Source organism: Uranotaenia lowii, chromosome 2 (assembly GCF_029784155.1).
Source record: "Uranotaenia lowii strain MFRU-FL chromosome 2, ASM2978415v1, whole genome shotgun sequence".
NCBI classification, from domain to species: Eukaryota; Metazoa; Arthropoda; class Insecta; order Diptera; family Culicidae; genus Uranotaenia; species Uranotaenia lowii.
In genome coordinates this window covers 99,082,252-99,099,480 of record NC_073692.1, presented here as the reverse complement: position 1 = coordinate 99,099,480, position 17,229 = coordinate 99,082,252, and the positions used below count along the sequence as shown (strand labels likewise).

At 40.0% G+C, this 17,229-nt stretch overlaps 1 protein-coding gene across 1 annotated transcript in view; it reads right to left on the bottom strand.

The window, feature by feature from the left end:
- Positions 1-3,539: 3,539 nt before the first annotated feature.
- Positions 3,540-17,229, bottom strand: part of LOC129748957 (leucine-rich repeat and calponin homology domain-containing protein-like) — a 251,289-nt gene continuing 237,599 nt past the window's right edge. The window contains 13 exon segments of the mRNA XM_055743773.1: positions 3,540-6,417; positions 7,167-7,244; positions 13,795-13,932; positions 13,999-14,051; positions 14,054-14,109; positions 14,170-14,210; positions 14,212-14,437; positions 14,439-14,455; positions 14,457-14,913; positions 14,987-15,076; positions 15,137-15,708; positions 15,778-16,147; positions 16,551-16,695. Of these exon segments, the coding sequence (XP_055599748.1) occupies positions 5,056-6,417; positions 7,167-7,244; positions 13,795-13,932; positions 13,999-14,051; positions 14,054-14,109; positions 14,170-14,210; positions 14,212-14,437; positions 14,439-14,455; positions 14,457-14,913; positions 14,987-15,076; positions 15,137-15,708; positions 15,778-16,147; positions 16,551-16,695 (3,605 nt within the window). The 3' untranslated portion in view covers positions 3,540-5,055.

The window sequence follows — 17,229 nt, the reverse complement described above, 5'->3', positions numbered from 1 at the left end:
TGACTAGACAGACAGATCGATTTTGTAAGTATCTTTTTTTGCAGATTTGACAAAAAAAAAACAAATAAACAAAATAGTTTTGGAATGTTTGAATACTGAAAATTTCGCTTTTGCTTCTTTCGAGCTTCCTTATTCTGCAATTTTGCACTGCAAATGTGACTTCTATCGGCTCTACAGTAAAAGCTTCTAGAAAACTATAGGTACTTTCCTTAGTTAGTTTAGTGGGTAGGTAGAGTAAGGTGGATAAATACAGTTCCTATATAGCGTTTGAAATTAACAAGTTTCATTCATTAGTCCCTAACTGTTCTCTAGCTAGATTGTTGCTTCAATCTTCGTTTATGGGTATTTTTATTTTTCATTTTGAAAACTTCTCTTAACAAAATAGAGTTTTAGTTTGCATTACACAATTGATGTTTCGGTTCAAGTTTGGTTTTGTTTGTAGATGAATTTCGGTAATTTCTGTGTTCCTATAAATGGATAAAGTGTATGACAGTAGATAGTATGATGTTCCTCACCAGTGTTTTATTTTTATTTTATTAATTTTTTTCGAAACAGATTGACATCGTTTAACGATCTACTCTTGATTTCGTCACATCACTGTTTTTTCACTGGGATGAAAAATAAGGCAACTGCTTTACGCTCAACTTGGTTAAAGACTTACTGGGTGAGTTTTCAGGCTATTTTTTGCTTGTATTTCTACAGAAGTACACAGGTCGATTGCATGTTTTTGTTTTACTTTTGCTTTTTTGGTATTTTCTCACATTTTATTGAAGTTTCAGTAGTGTATCACTCAGTGCGAGTGCGCTTAACATCTTCTTTTTAGTAACTACAAGATTTTGATTCTACATTTTCAGTTTAAAATTACCTACAATAAAGTACTATTGTTAAAAAAAAAAAATGTAAACACATATGATAAAAAATGGAATCTGAATGGAATAAATAAGAATATGGTGTAAATGCCGGAAAATAAGGTCCATCTGTATTGCAGTTTAAAGGAACTTGAAAGAAAAAATAACACACTCAAAAATCACGCTCGAAAAAAAAAACACGAAACGATGATAAACGTCTTGTTGTCTTATGCTAAGAATAAAAGAGGGAAAAAAAATCTAAGCCTCGGTGGAATGATTTCTGAATTCAGAATTCGTTTCGTGAGAGCGGTGAAATGATTTACTTTAAGATTGCGTTTGATGAACAAAAGAAAAAAATGTATGAATGGCGGCATATGTGGTGCATTTTTAGGCCAATAAATTTGAAATTTGAATAAAAATTACACGTAGGAATGAATCTTGTGTGCGGGATGATGAAAACAGCCAATCGAAATTTGTAGTAAAATTTCACTTACCAATTGGAATGAATTTGATTGCTTTTTGCTAACTTTTTTTTTGTTCACTATATCAACGATTTTAACAGTTCTTTTCCGCTCGCAATGAAAAGATTGAAAAATCGGTCTGATTTGGGGAATTTCTTGGGATTTTTTGAGAGATAATAAATTTTTGTTCGGTATGATTTAATCTTTTAAATTTATTTTAAACTAGTTTTTGAAATGCTGTTTGTTGCTATTTCTGGTTTTCGATGCTGATATCGGATATCCCATCTTATTTTGGATTCATACATTTGCAAAGTTGTTTACTATTTTCGGCTTCTAATTATTCAATTTACGTTTTGAATATTCGATTGTTTTTTTTCTAATTTTTAATTCTGAGATTTAAATCTTCAAATTATATTTTAACTAATCGACGTTTTCGGCTTAAATTAATCAATTAAGAATTCAGATACAAATTCAAATTTCAAATTCGTTATCAGATTCAGAACTGATATCAGATTTTTTTGGTTTCAGAATTCAGATTTCGATTTCAGAAATCAATTAAGATTCCACACTTCAAGTTTCAGATTAAGATTTAAGATTCAGATTTCAGATTACAAATTTAGAATTAAGACCCTGATTTCAGATTCAGACTAAGGTTTCAAATTCCAATTTCTTTTTTCAGATTTCTATTTCGGAGTTTAGATTCAGATTCCGACTTTTGATTTCCGAGTCAGAACTCTGATTGAGATTTCAGGTTCAGATTCAAATTCAGATTCAGATTTGCGATTAAAATTTCAGATTAAGATTCCGACTTTTGATTTTAAATTCCGATTTCAGATTAAGAATTTTGATTCAGATTTCAGGTTCAGATTCAGATTCCAAATTCAGATAGATTCAGATTTCAGATTTCGGATGCAAATTTTTTATTTTGATTCAGATTTCAGATTGAGAGTTCAGATTCAGATTTTCGATTCAGATTAAGATTCCAGATTCACGTTTCAAATTTTAAATTCAGATTTCAGATTCAGATTTCAGATTCAAATTTCAGAATCAGATTTCAGATTTCAGATTTCAGATTCAGATTTCAGATTCAGATTCAGATTTCAGATTCAGATTTCAGATTCAGATTCCAGATTCAGATTTCAGATTCAGATTTCAAATTCAGATTTCAGATTCAGATTTCAGATTCAGATTTCAGATTCAGATTTCAGATTCAGATTTCAGATTCAGATTTCAGATTCAGATTTCAGATTCAGATTTCAGATTCAGATTTCAGATTCAGATTTCAGATTCAGATTTCAGATTCAGATTTCAGATTCAGATTTCAGATTCAGATTTCAGATTCAGATTTCAGATTCAGATTTCAGATTCAGATTTCAGATTCAGATTTCAGATTCAGATTTCAGATTCAGATTTCAGATTCAGATTTCAGATTCAGATTTCAGATTCAGATTTCAGATTCAGATTTCAGATTCAGATTTCAGATTCAGATTTCAGATTCAGATTTCAGATTCAGATTTCAGATTCAGATTTCAGATTCAGATTTCAGATTCAGATTTCAGATTCAGATTTCAGATTTCAGATTCAGATTTTAGATTTCAGATTCAGATTTCAGATTTCAGATTTCAGATTTCAGATCTCAGATTCAGATTTCAGATTCAGATTTCAGATTCAGATTTCAGATTCAGATTTCAGATTCAGATTTCAGATTCAGATTTCAGATTTCAGATTTCAGATTCAGATTTCAGATTTCAGATTCAGATTTCAGATTCAGATTTCAGATTTCAGATTCAGATTTCAGATTTCAGATTCAGATTTCAGATTCAGATTTCAGATTCAGATTTCAGATTCAGATTTCAGATTCAGATTTCAGATTCAGATTTCAGATTCAGATTTCAGATTCAGATTTCAGATTCAGATTTCAGATTCAGATTTCAGATTCAGATTTCAGATTCAGATTTCAGATTCAGATTTCAGATTTCAGATTTCAGATTCAGATTTCAGATTCAGATTTCAGATTCAGATTTCAGATTCAGATTTCAGATTCAGATTTCAGATTCAGATTTCAGATTCAGATTTCAGATTCAGATTTCAGATTCAGATTCAGATTTCAGATTCAGATTTCAGATTCAGATTTCAGATTCTGACTTCAGGTTCTGACTCAAGATTCAGATTTCAGGTTCAGATTTCTGATTTAGATTTTAGATTCAGATTTCAGATTTAATATTTCAGATTACAGATTCAGATTTCTGATTTCAGACTCAGATTTCAGATTTAGATTTCAGATTTCAGATTCAGATTTCTGATTAAAATTTCAGATTCAGATTACAGAATCAGATTTCCGATTAAAATTTCAGATTCAGATTACAGATTCAGGTTTTCGATAAAAATTTCAGATTCAGATTCGGACTTTAGATTTTTTATACAGATTTCAGATTAAGAATTCTAAATCAGATTTAAGATTTCAGATTACAGATTTAAAATTCAGATTTAAGATTTCAGATTTCAGATTAAAATTTCAGATTCAGATTTCAGATTCAGATTTCCGAATAAAATTTCAGATTCAGATTCCGACTTTAGACTTTATATTAAGATTACAGCTGAAGAATTCTGATTCAGATTTTAGATTGCAGATTTCAGATTCAGATTGCAGATTCATATTTAAATTTCAAATTATAAATTCAGATTTCTAATCAAACATTTAAAATTTCAGATTCAGATTATAATTTTAGGATTCAGATTTCGAACCCAAATTGCTTCAGCTTGATATTTCTGATTTCAGATTCAGATTTTCGCTTAAAATTTTATACTTCTGATCTTTTTTTAGATTTTCGATGTAGATTTAAGAATCTGAATTGAATCATATTGTAAATTTAAATTTCAGATTGAGTTAAAGATTTCGGATTCAGTTATTTATTTATTTATTTATTTATTTATTTATTAGTTTATTAGCTTTTATTTCAATTTTTCGAAGCGATAAATTTTTAATTTCTGATTCCAGATTCAGATTTACATTTCAGATTTAAAGATTCAGTTTTTAGATAGAGATTTGAGTCTTAGAATTCAGATTTCAAATAAAGACCGCAGATTCAGGTTAAAATTTTAAAATCAGATATCAGATGAAGATTTTCGTTTCAAAATTCAAATTTTACCGATTCAGTGTTCGATCTGATTTCCGATTTGGATTTCTTTTTTTTTATTGGAATTGATTTCATAATTCAGATTTCAAACTACAGATTCAAGAACTACGCAGATGAATCTGACTCTAAATTCGTATCTCTAAATCAAAATTCTTTCTCTTATATGAGTTTTATATTGGTAATCAAATCATAATGAATTTAATATTTCACTCCGAATCTAAAAACTACTCATTCGAGGCAGTTCAATATTACCTAAAATGTTATTTTTTCCTTATTCCATTACATTTTTAGCGCTTTTTTCGATTTTGGTTGTAATTCGGCTTTCAATTATCTCTCGTGATGGGGGTTGTTCGCTCTTCCAATTGTAGGGTGGAGACATCAAATGTTCAAAAAAAAAACGAATCTAAAAGTAATTCAATTCAGCTCTCTTTCATCAAAACACTAAATCTAGTAATAAAATCTTAAATAAACAATCATTGTTCGTGTAAGTACAAGTGTGGTTTTCGTAAGTCGAAATTAAATAAATTTTCGTTTCTGCAAATCGGTAAAACTATGAACAATTGCTAAAAAAGGGGTGTGGTTAACAAAGTTTGGTTTAAAATTCCCTTCTCAGTAGTTGGGCAATGGGTACAAGTACAAATAAACGACCGCAAACACGAACGTTCCAAGGCAAAGAATGGTCGAAATGATCGGATGGTCCGATTTATTGCTGCTTCTGGAGTCTTTCCCCACGGCTAGACCTTCGTTGTCCTCCGTGCTCAAACTTCGTCTTCTGGACGACTGGTTGTTGCTAATGTTAACAATTTTTTCTGCTGATCCTGAGGTGGTGGAACCTGAATTTTCGAAAAACTCGATCCTTTTGCTAACGATCTTTCCTCCACCTATGGAAGGATCATTCTCGGCGCTGTTGATGTTGAAATCAACGAATCCCTTCATCGCCATATCCATCGACGTTGGAGTGTTTAGGTCATTGATCCCTGGACCGGGTGGTTGCGGATTTGTAGGCGTGAAAGCCGACTCTTCATCCATGGAGTTTAGCGACGTTTCCGAATCTTCGTAGTCTTCGTCCTGGCGGCAACGGAACTTCCCTATATCGCTATCGTACTCGCACTCTTCGATGATCTCGTTTAGGTTTGCTGTACCGGACGATTGCTGCTCCTGGCGCCTTGCCCCGTTGAACTTGTTACTGGGAAACTTTCGCTTACGACGCACAGCCGATGCCGAAGATCCGTTCGACTGTTCAAGATCCAACGAAACCGGAACCTGCCGAGTTTCGTGCATTTCGCTAGGCCCTCCTCCACCGCTCCCTGAGAACGCCCTAAGCCTGGCCTGAACCATCAACACATCCTCCCGCTCGGATTCTCCTCCCTGATGCTGAACTTGCTGTTGATCGAATTCGAAGTGGTACTCCAGCAAGGTGTTCGCGTTCGTTTTTGGGCTGTTGTTACGTAAATGGTTGTTCGTTTGTAGGTTATGATTGGTTTGTGGAGGATTGCTGTAATCGTTAGTGGCACTTGGGATATTGTGAGTAAGCGCATCGTGGGAGGACACCTTGTAGTTGGGCTCGAAGGCCGCCACATGACGACGATCTTCGTCGCCGATCATTTCGGTTGCGGTTTTGGTGGTTGTATTGGTGTTGGCTGCAGTGAGTGTGACTGTGGTAGTGCTAGGGTTGGCCTTGGCTTGGTTTGTAGTTGGTGGAGGAGGGGGTGGACCTGATGGCCGACACAGCGCAGATTGGGCTGCCTGTGGTTGTTGTTGACCGATCACCGATAGATCTTCGGCCCTCTGAAGCAGTGCCGCAATCGTGCGGAACATTGCCATAGGATTTGGAGGTTGGTCTACGAGTTCCGTATCTTCTTCGGTGGTCGATTCATTTAGCGACGAAGACGATCCCGTCGACGAAGGCGGAGGTTGTTGTTGAGGTGGGGATGACGCGGGCACGATGTCCTGACAGGAGCATATCAACTCCTGCAACCAACACCAATAACAACGGGAGAAAGAGTTAGTCCTCATGTGGTGTGGGTATGGGTAAGGTTGGTTGTTTTGTTGTTGTTGTTTTTTTTTTAAAGATACTCGCTAAGATTGCATCTTCAAACAACAAGGGAAATTGCGCTATCTAAGGAGAGCCATAGATGTGTACACAGTCATTAAACAAGAGAACCTTACACATTTGGGACTATTTACAGAATACACAGAATAAAAAAGCCACCTTCAACTGTTTAGATTGAATTTTTAGATACAAGCCTATCCGTTTAGTTTTCGTCGACTTTATCCAGCTATAAAGTTTACGACAGCATCTATCTAATAATGGTAACAATGGTGTTTAAATCGTGTTTTTAGTGGTGTTAGTCATTAACCATCCTTCTACAAACTACAGAAATTGGAGACCGATTCGGGAAAACTATAAACTAGGTGCTGATTTTGTTTTGCTAATGATGAATGCCGATCCTTTTTTTTTGGTTTGATCAATTTTCCAAACACGGTTGTTACAATTTTCAGAAGAGAATAGATAGGAAAAGTCAAGTGTGCAACCGAAGAAAATAGGCGTTGCAAAAGAACGGAAAACGAAAAAAATGGTGAAAAACAGAAAAATTTCTTGTTTCAAAAGTAAATACCAAAGCCGCTTCTCAAGTGTACCAACAAACATAAGAGAGTGAAATGAAACACATAAAACTTGTAAAAGTTCACACAAAATGTCTAGGCTGCTAGAAACTCACCTCATCGACTCCGATCTTCCGGCAGGCATCGAGGAAATTGTCCACGTTTCGCCTGCACCGTGCCATGGTAAGCTTTGGCTGAAAAAATAAAAGAAAAAGATTTTTTATTTCGATCGATCTTACATCTTGACAATTTTTGATATTGAAAACTTTCCGAAATATTCCCTAATTTTTAAGCAAAGAAAATTTCCGAACCGCAATGTGTAAGAAGTCCGTTTTAAGAACAGATTTATTTTTCAGGTTTTGGTAATTCACGATAGAGTTGAAGAAAGATCAACGCGAAAGTAGAACGAAGAAGGTTGTTGTTGAGTGAGCCCTACAGACGAAATAATTCTCAAACGCAACACACACTTTGTAATAAGGGCAAACCGAAGTGTAACAGACCCAACGTTCAGGAAAACGTAAGCAGAACTTAACTGATCACTGGGTCAACTTTGTACAAGACTTTTAAAGACATCACATCGTTGTTATGCCTCTGTAAGGTCTCCACCAAAAAGAGATTGTGAGGAGAGATCTACAAAATACTTCACTTTGATCTTAGCCTTCAGGTCAAGAAGTTACTACCAGTAACGTGATATTTTGCACATACAGCCGCGCTTGACGGGTGTTTTTTGTATTAGTTTATTTATTTATTTATTTAGTCTTTGCAGCCATTTAGAGATATTTACACATTACAAAAAGATACTATCTTATTCTACTTTTGAACACAGCCTTAGAAATATTAAAATCAAAGTTACTAACTATTTCATTGAAACGAGCACAACATGTATCCAAAGGGTTGTTTTGTCCGTATCGGGTTCGTCTAGTAGTAAGTCTGAGGAATTCCTGCGTCCGAGTTGATCTTACAGGAGCGTTAAACGGAAGTAACGACAACAATTCTGGACAGTCAACATTATTCTGTAGAATATCAAAGATAAAAAGCCGTTGTAGAAGAATGCCCCTTGATACCAGCGTCGGTAGATTCAGCAACAAGCAGCACTGTTCGTAGGGCGGGAGGTTCGAGGCGTCGTTCCATGGTATCTGGTGCAGAGAGTATCTGAGGAAGCATCGTTGTACTCTTTCAATCCGGTTTGCCTGTACAACCTGGTATGGAGCCCAGATTTGCACACCGTATTCGACAATGCTGCGTACAAGAGCACAATAAAGTGCTTATAGGCTGTAGTAGTCGTTGAAAAATTGCGTGTTTCGTCGTATGAAGCCAAGAACCGCAAAGCACTTAGTTGTTGTAGTCGAGATATGCTGCGAGAAAGTGAGTTTGGTGTCTAAAATTATGCCAAGGTCCTTGACGATGGAATTGCGGCTTGAAGTAGTCGATGTCATTTTGTACTCGAAGTTCAAAGGTTGACGTTTACGAGTAAAAGATATAACACTACATTTGGAAATATTAGGAGCCATACCATTCTGATGACACCACGTTAGAATTGAATCGATGTCTTTATGGAGAGCACAGCTGTCAACTAGTGAAGCTATAGTACGAAAAAATTTTAAATCGTCGGCGTATAACAACTTCTCCGATTCAATGATAGTGCATAGATCGTTGATAAAAAGAACGAAGATCAAAGGTGACTTCCTTGTGGAACTCCAGAAGTGATTCGAAAAGGCGTCGAGTTCATGTTGTTTAGTCGTACCTAAGCAGTTCGGTCTACGAGATAAGAGTTGATCCATTTGCAAAGCCAATCAGGTAGTCCTATCCGACGCATTTTTTGGATGACAAATTTGTGCGGTACTCTATCAAAAGCCTTGCTCAAGTCTACATAAACTGCATCGACTTGTTGACTTTTATCCAGCCTAGTAACCAATTTCGAAACGTACGTCATAAGATTGATGGTCGTAGATCTACGTTTCATGAATCTATGTTGATCTTCAGAAATACAGTGATGCACCGATTGATAAAGTACGTCATAAACGAGGCTCTCGAGTACCTTAGGCAAACAGCTTAGAATTGAAATCCCTCGGTAGTTTTCCCCTCGATGCAAGTCGCCGGATTTGAGGATTGGAGTGATCGATGCGATTTTCCATGCGATGAGAAAAGTACCTTCCGTTAACGATTGGTTAAAGATGATTGAAATAGGTACGGATAACGGATCGGCGCATATCTTAACCAGAATTGGAGGAATGCCATCTGATCCAGGTCCTTTTGTTGCATCTAACGTAGACAGCTTCCGGAAGACGTCGTTTGAGGAGAAATTCAGCAGAGGAAGGTTGAAGTCACGATTCGACAAGCTACCTAGGTATGATTCGCATAAAAGTGGTGAGTTAGTGCTAAGAACACTCTGAAAAAATGTCGAGAATTGGAATGCAACAGCATTTGACGTTTCGGCAGTTCCATCGTTGTATGTGGTCACTTGAGGTATACTCTGAGTCCTGAGTACCCTTTCTTTGTCGAACGTATGACCAAAAAGATTAGGGATCGGTGCGAGCGCTATCCTGAATGCGATTGATGTAGTCACAGAAACTTGTCACGTGTAATGTGTTGTAGGCGCTCTCTAAGTAACGTACCTCAAGAGACACTGTCATATCATGGCCGTTGCGGAACCTTTTTCTCGCTTTCCTCAAAGGATTGCGAAGGTTACGAAGTTCGGGGTTTAGCCAAGGTTGACTTACTCCAATACGTGGACACCGTTTTTTGACAGGAAAAATATCTCGGAACACTTCATTCAATTTTCCATAGAAAGCTTCTACCACATGGTCGATTGAACCATATTAAACACTTGGCCAATCAACAGCAGCTAGAGACTCATTCAGAGTTCCGTCGAAAACCAATTCGTCCAGCATTGGTGGTGGCAATTCATCTTTAAACATAAACATCATAAAAACAGGAGGATGATGTCCATATCGACTATGTTGACGGGATCATTCATAAAAAACAGATCAAGTATTCTCATAGTTGATCACCAAGGTGGTAAATCCTTTATATGGATTGCATTCCAAGGCACAGCGAGCCACCGCCTTTCCCCAATATGCTACTCTGGGTCCATGGGTGCAATTGGTCGACTCTAGATACTATGTACCCCTACGCCGTAAAGTCCACCTTGGGCATCTGATCATAATTCCTGTACGGACCAGCAACAAAGGATGTACCCGTGATTGGCGACAAAGTGCGCGCTTCTGCGCTCATCGGCTTACTCGGTTTCAAGTCAAAACGGCAGCATACATACCCTCCCTCTTGTTACAATTGAAGACTAAGATCCTCTTCTATGACGACTTGTGGTCTGGCCTTTACTCGTAACTCGAGGCTCGCTTTGCTCCATGACTATCGTGCGCTCCGCCTCTGTTGGAGACCACTGCTAGAGACCAATGACCTATCCTCTAACGACTCGGGATCTTGGCTCCGCTTGGTTTGGCTCGAGGCCCTCTTCTCTTTGCCCGTCTGTGTGCAGAATCGAGAGCAGTTTATCCTAGACACGCCGTTATCACAGCACACAAGGGGTTTCACGGAACTACTCGGATGATTCCGGGCGGAGACGTCATCCTACACCGACTCGAGTGACTCACCCGCCGACGACGTGAAGTGACTCTATACGAGAGCATTCCGCGGTGTGAATACTCTTTCCTCTACGAGTTCGACTGCGAAGAAGGTCATGTCTTATCCCCACAGCTTCCGTCGTAGGGTGCGCGTTCTACTCAGATACTCCGCGATGGTGGAGGTATTCTACACTGCAGCTCGGCATACGAAAGTCTTATCTATGTATGCTTTACTGCTAGGATCGGATGCACTCTATTCGAAAGCCTTCCACCGAAAGGGCATTCTACTCCGACCGTGGTCCGGTCTTGCTCCTTCCGTTGGCTGGTAACTTTGGGGCTGGCAGCCCTAGACTTTTTGCTGGCCGTGTGCCGAATCGAGAGCAGCTTATCCTAGACTCGCGTCTATCACAGCACACGTACGGTTCTTTTACGCTGACGATTCAGGTTAATGCCATCCTACCCGGCTCGAGTGACTCATCCGATGGCGACGTGAGACCACTCCACTCGAGAGTATTCCGCGGCGTGAATACTCTCCCTCCTACGAGTTCGACTGAGGAGAAGGTCATGTCTTATCATCGCAGCCTCCGTCGCCGACGGCGCGTTCTGCTTGGATACTTCACGACGTTGACGGTGGAGATATCCTACACACCAGATAGCTTGGCATATGCAGAAGGTAAAGTCTTATCTCTGTATGATATACTGCTAAGTTCCGACGCAAATTACTCAGATGCTCCCCGGCGAAGGAGTCACCCCACTCCGGTCGCGGACTGGTGCTGGTTCCAACTCCTCTGCAGAGCATTCATGATCCGGGTGAACCCATCGCTGACCACGCATGGAATCCTCAAAGATTCTCTGCACAATGTTGTCGACTGTCGTGTCTGGTACGCAGGCGGCAAGCATGTTTAATCCATACCCCCTCGAACCTCGGACAGTTGAACACTACGTGCTCTGATGTCTCAACTGTGTCACCGCAGGTTGGGCAGAATGGCGAAGCCACATGGCCAAACCGAAGGTACTGCGTGAAGTATCCGTGACCAGCCAAGAATTACCTTATGCAGAAATCCACCTCTCCATGTCTCCGATCCATCAGGGATCAAGCGATTGGTCCACCGTCTGCGTTCCGAGCTGTCCCACTGGTTCTGCCGGTTAGACATCGAGGCGTCTCTGCCATGTTTTCGCACATCGGGCATGTGCCTGTGCTTGTAGCAGAAGATATCTTCCTCTAACAATACCGAGATGGGCACACTCAGAAAAATACTATTATGTATGCCATAAGATTCTCTTATGAAGTGGCGCCATAAGAAAAATTAATGAAATTCATAAGATTGTCTTATGACGCGAATGAATTCTGAAGATGAACACCTACTTCAATGAGAGGTTGTTGTTTTTCATAAGAGATTCTTATGGAAACAGTAAATCACTTTCTAATAAGAAAAATTCTAAATATTTCATGCTGAAAACATTCACTTTATTGTTTGTCAAATTTGTTGAAAATTGAATCATTTATGGTCACCATCAGCAGCGCATCAACAGACGGCTCCATCAAATTTATTTTTGCCGCATCTTAATCTTCGACCTTTCGTTTTTTGCCGATCAGCTTGCTGAAAAGTAAACAAATAATGTAATTTAGTTTACTAATATATTAAACGATCACACCAAACCCATCAAATCAAACTTACCATTCCGAAGATAACAATAACATTTAACTATGGTCAGTGATTTAACATTGAAGGGAAACTATATATAATAACTATGAACTGGCGATTGCTTCGTACTGTTAGATGATGAGAAAAAAAAACTTATGCCATGAATGAAAGTGTTCATTATTTTTTTCACAAAGCCGTTTCTTCTATTTTTCATAAGAACATCGTTTGAAAATTGAAAGAATTCCATAAGACTCTTATGAAACATTATTTTACACTCTAAAAAGCGGTTCATACGATGCATCTTATGAAAATTTTAATAAGAATTTGCCTGAGTGCATGATCCCATGCGCTGATAACTCGAAGGTTCATCAACCGCTGCACGCTGCAGAGCTCCTGTCGATTACACTGCCTGCTCAAGGCTGCCTTCCAGGCTCCACACCACAAAATGGACGAAGTCACGCCAGGACTCTCTACTGCTGCAGCGGATCGCTGAGTTGTTCAAAGAGAAGGCTACTGTCGCTATTGCCGCTTTTTTGCAGACGTAGTCGACGTGGGCCGTAAAACTCACCCAGTCGTCGATCACCTCAAGTACTTGATCGCATGCTTGGATTCGATTGTGCACGGTCCAACTGCAATCGTCTCTGATTGTGCTGAAATCAGGTTTGTGATCAGGAGTGAATCCCGCAAGTCTGACTCCCGTGAGGAGACGCAATCTGAGCAGTTCGGCGTAAACGATGTTCCACAATACCGGGCCAAGTATCGATCCATGTGAACCCCTGCCGAGACACTCACTGGTCATATATGGACTGTAGTTGGCGGTAACGAAAGTAATACTTCACCAAGCTACAGATATATGTCGGAATCCTTATACGAATGAGCGACGACCAAATCGCTGCCCAACTTACGCTATTGAAGGCGTTCTTCACGTCAAGGGTGACCACTGCGCAAAACCGGTCTCCTCTCCTCTTCTTCAGCCTGACATCGTCTGTCCCTTCGATGACTAGTCGAATAGCATCCACAGTGCTGCGGCGTTTCCGAAAACCGAACTGTTTATAGGATATGTCGTTCGCACCCTGTGTAACCTACTGGAATTTTTATGTGCTCGTCAAGTTCGATTCTATTCTATTTCGTTTATTTATAGAGGATTTAAACAAGCTTTGTCATTCGTCCTCTACTCGTCAAGTATCTTCTTAATTACTTTCAAAATAAAAGACATCAAACTGAAAGGTCTATATGTCTTTGGTGCGGAGCGATGTGGAGTGGAGATCTTCACCAAGGCAGAAGTTATCATTTGTTTTGCTTGCTGAATTTGGATTGCTACAGTTTCTTCTCAAATGTACTAATTGCCCAGTTAACAATTCAAAGTGTAAAGATTACGTGTGATTTGCGAGGATTCCTATTTATAGTATAAGATTGCCATGGGTGCACGGTTCTACCGAAGTTCGTTCACTTTAAAATTCTTCATAAAATCGTAGAATAAAAAAGAGAATCTACTAAATTTACAACGTAATACTCACCACCGCCGGCGACGGCACGTGGATGCTGTTGACTGACCGGGGCCGCACGTGATTCGCCAGATGACACAGCACCACCCCGTCGGTCAGGGCCGGAGCAATGTCCTCCGGCAGGGTCATCTTCAGTCGCGCTTCAATTATCTGTTGAATTGAGAGAAGTTTTTGGTAACTTTTGATTAATCTTTCTATTTTTTAGTGAGATCTTACATGTCGCAACTGATCGATCAGTTCGGTTTCCTCCTTCTGCTTGTCAAACTCCGACGCATCGTAAAGCTCAGCTTATCCGTCGTGGGTACGTCCCGATTCCAGGAGACAGTTCTGAAAATTTAATTTTAAAGTAAGTGACTGTTTCAAAAACAAACTTAAACTTGAACTAACTTATTTGTTTTCTGCCCCGGTTTGCCGTTGTTAACGTAACCCGACCGTTGCGGTTAGGGGTTTTTGGTTCCCATTCGGGGAACTACTTCCCCCATTCGCGGTCGGTTTCGGAATCGACGAAGGAACATTGTTGTGGGACAATATACCACTGGAAGCCTTACAGGGACTGTTGGGTTTCACGTAAGCGTAATCGGTCGTACAGCTACTGTTGGTTAGCGGAGTTTTTACAGGGGTTCCGTTGGCGACCGGAATCTTGCCATTGGAGGGCAGTGTGATTTCCGTTCAGGATGCGTCGGCGATTGGCTGCTGGATTGATATGTGGAGGTAATATTTCGTGATGGAATGACCTTTTGAACGGGCCTCTTGTTCGGGGTTGAAGAGGTGCTGTTCGTTGTGCCAGTGCCGGAATCCTCGAATGGGGCAACGTTGGCGTTTCGGTTTGGCGATAGTAGTGGACTAGAGCTGTTGCCCGGATTGAACGTGGCCGTTGTACCGCCGTTGTTGGCGTTGATTTGGTTCAGCTTGTGGATGTTACCATGATGAGGTGAGAGTGGTGAACTTTGGTTACTGCTACTGTAGACGGAAGGTGAAGGTGTGGTCGCTTGCGATTTGTTGTAGGGGGAGAAGTTGCTCAGCGGAGAATCTGCCGTCGAGCCTCCACTGTCCGGGGTGTGTGCCTGTTGATCTTTGGGTCGGTAGATGTCACTTTGAGCCCGTTGCTGACGGAGCGCTTCCTTGTATTCCCTGAGAAAGTCGGAAATTAGGTATTAATTGAAGTATGAACCAAAACTGGCATTGAACTGCTTGTAACACAAACCTATAAGTTTGAATATTTCCTAACGAGCGCATTTTATCGTCAGCCTTCATACTATCAGGGGTAAGATCTCCTTCCGGTGAAATATCGTTACTGTAAAAAATCAAAACATCAGCTAAGAGTTTTCCAGAGGGAAAAGAACAAAGAACCAACCTATTATTATTTGCTAGCTTTCTCCGCTCTGCTTGCTCCTGCAGTGCGACACCTCTCCTGAACTCCTCTTCCAAGGTTCGTTCCCCAGATCCGCCGCTTAGTAAAGCTGAAAACCCGCTTCCACCTGTGGTAGACGATAACATATTAGTAGAACTATGGCAGGGACTCGCGGTCGAGTTGCCCAGTGCAGGTGGTGTGGGTGGTGGCTTCCCGGTCACGAAACCGGTGTGCAACGGAACGGGTGACCATTTCGGCGAATAGGTGCCACTACCATTTCCGGTCGTTGTGCTTGTGCTATTGCTTGTGCTATTATAGTAGGAGGTGCTAAACTCGTGCGGTTCTTCCTGAGACCAACGCTTACCATCGAATCCGCCATCACTGGTACTGTAACCGGAGTCTACGTGAGCTCTCCGGTTCCGGCTGTTGTCCAACAAGCTGCCGGACGAATTCTTCGATCCCAGGGCCGACCTCCGAAGGGTGGCGTGACCATCGAGGCCACTTTTGGATTTTTCCTCTTTGGTTGCGGCCGTTTCCAGGAATTTGAACACGTGAACTAAGCCTCGGACGCATAACTGCAAAAAAAAATCCGATTAAAAAATCGTTAAACTATTCATCGAATCATTTTTTTTTTCAATACTTACACTTGCCGGTGGTGAGGTCAGCGGGTTGTTGGACAGCTCCAGATCCACCAGGGTGCCCATGAGTCGCAGCTCCACCGGCAGGGTGGCAATTTTGTTGCTGCTGATATCCAGGAACACCAGCTGCAGACAGGTGAGATCCCGGGGCAGGTACACCAGCTGATTGTTCCGGAGTGTTAGCGATCGCAAATTCCGGAGGTCGCCCATCCGGGGAGGAAGATGTGTGATCTGGTTGCAGGCGGCATCGAGCTCGGTCAGTTCCTCCATCCGCCCGAGCTCGTCCGGGAGCGTCACCAGTCGGTTGTTGGAGAGGAGAAGCACCTGCAACGGCAGGAAGCAAATCTCTCTCGGTAGCACCGCCAGCTGGTTGTTCCTGCGAATGATTTGCGTATGGTAATTAGTTTAATTAATTGGACTCAACACTCGAGCTGCCTCCTTCCGAGATTTAAATGAATAGCATCAACTGTTCTGTGAAGACGAACGATTCCATGTTTTACGCTTTGTTCATCGTCGTGTAGTTGGTCATGGGATAGTGATTTTTCTAGGCCATCACGTTTTTACAATCAAGCTCAGGCATCGTGTTGTTTTTTTGCTATATTATCGACATCTGTTGAATACTTTTTATCCATTGTTGATTTCTTACAACCAAATACAAAATTTTAAGATTAAAATACACAACTTTATCTCAAGTAAAAAATATAGAATCTTTTAAATCATAAAATCTATTTCCCTCCGTTAAAATTTTCATGACCTTTTCCAGATCGATCGATACCAACCTTAGATCTAAGTATGTTAGTGAATGCAGTCCGCGGATCGTGTCCGGAATCGAGCGGATCGCGTTGTGAAAGACGAGCAGCCGCTCGAGAAAGGCCAGCGATGTGATGTCCTCGGGCAGTTCGCAGAACCGATTTCGGGATAGATCTGTGGGAACGAGAGCGCGGAGAAGAAAAAGAAACAAAACGATGGATCAGTTTCGGTCAATATTTTCATTGTTGTGGTTAGTGATGATCTATTATTTTCTTAGCAATCAGGATAAAGTATGGGAATCTATGTAAATAAATTATTCTTGAAATTTTGGCATATTTTTGTTTCATTATAAATTGTAAACTTTGACGAACTTTAGAATATCTCAGCATTTAAATTTTATTAGCTAATCAGTTAGGTGTCAAATTGAATAACTATGTAAATTTGAGAATTTACAGACGATTACCTATATTTTTCTGGTTCATTTTTCTATAAATTTATTCAAATGACAAATTTTTCGTAAGTTTCCGCAACTTTGAACAGGATACATCAATAAAATTTTTTAAATATAAACCTTAAAATACATGTAGTGGTAAGAAAATGTAGTGTAGTGGTTATAGTATTTAAAACAAATAATAAACACGAATTGAATTCCAGGGCCCTCAGAACCATAGGGAATTAGGTGCTAAAGTTATCAAATTTGAGTCAATA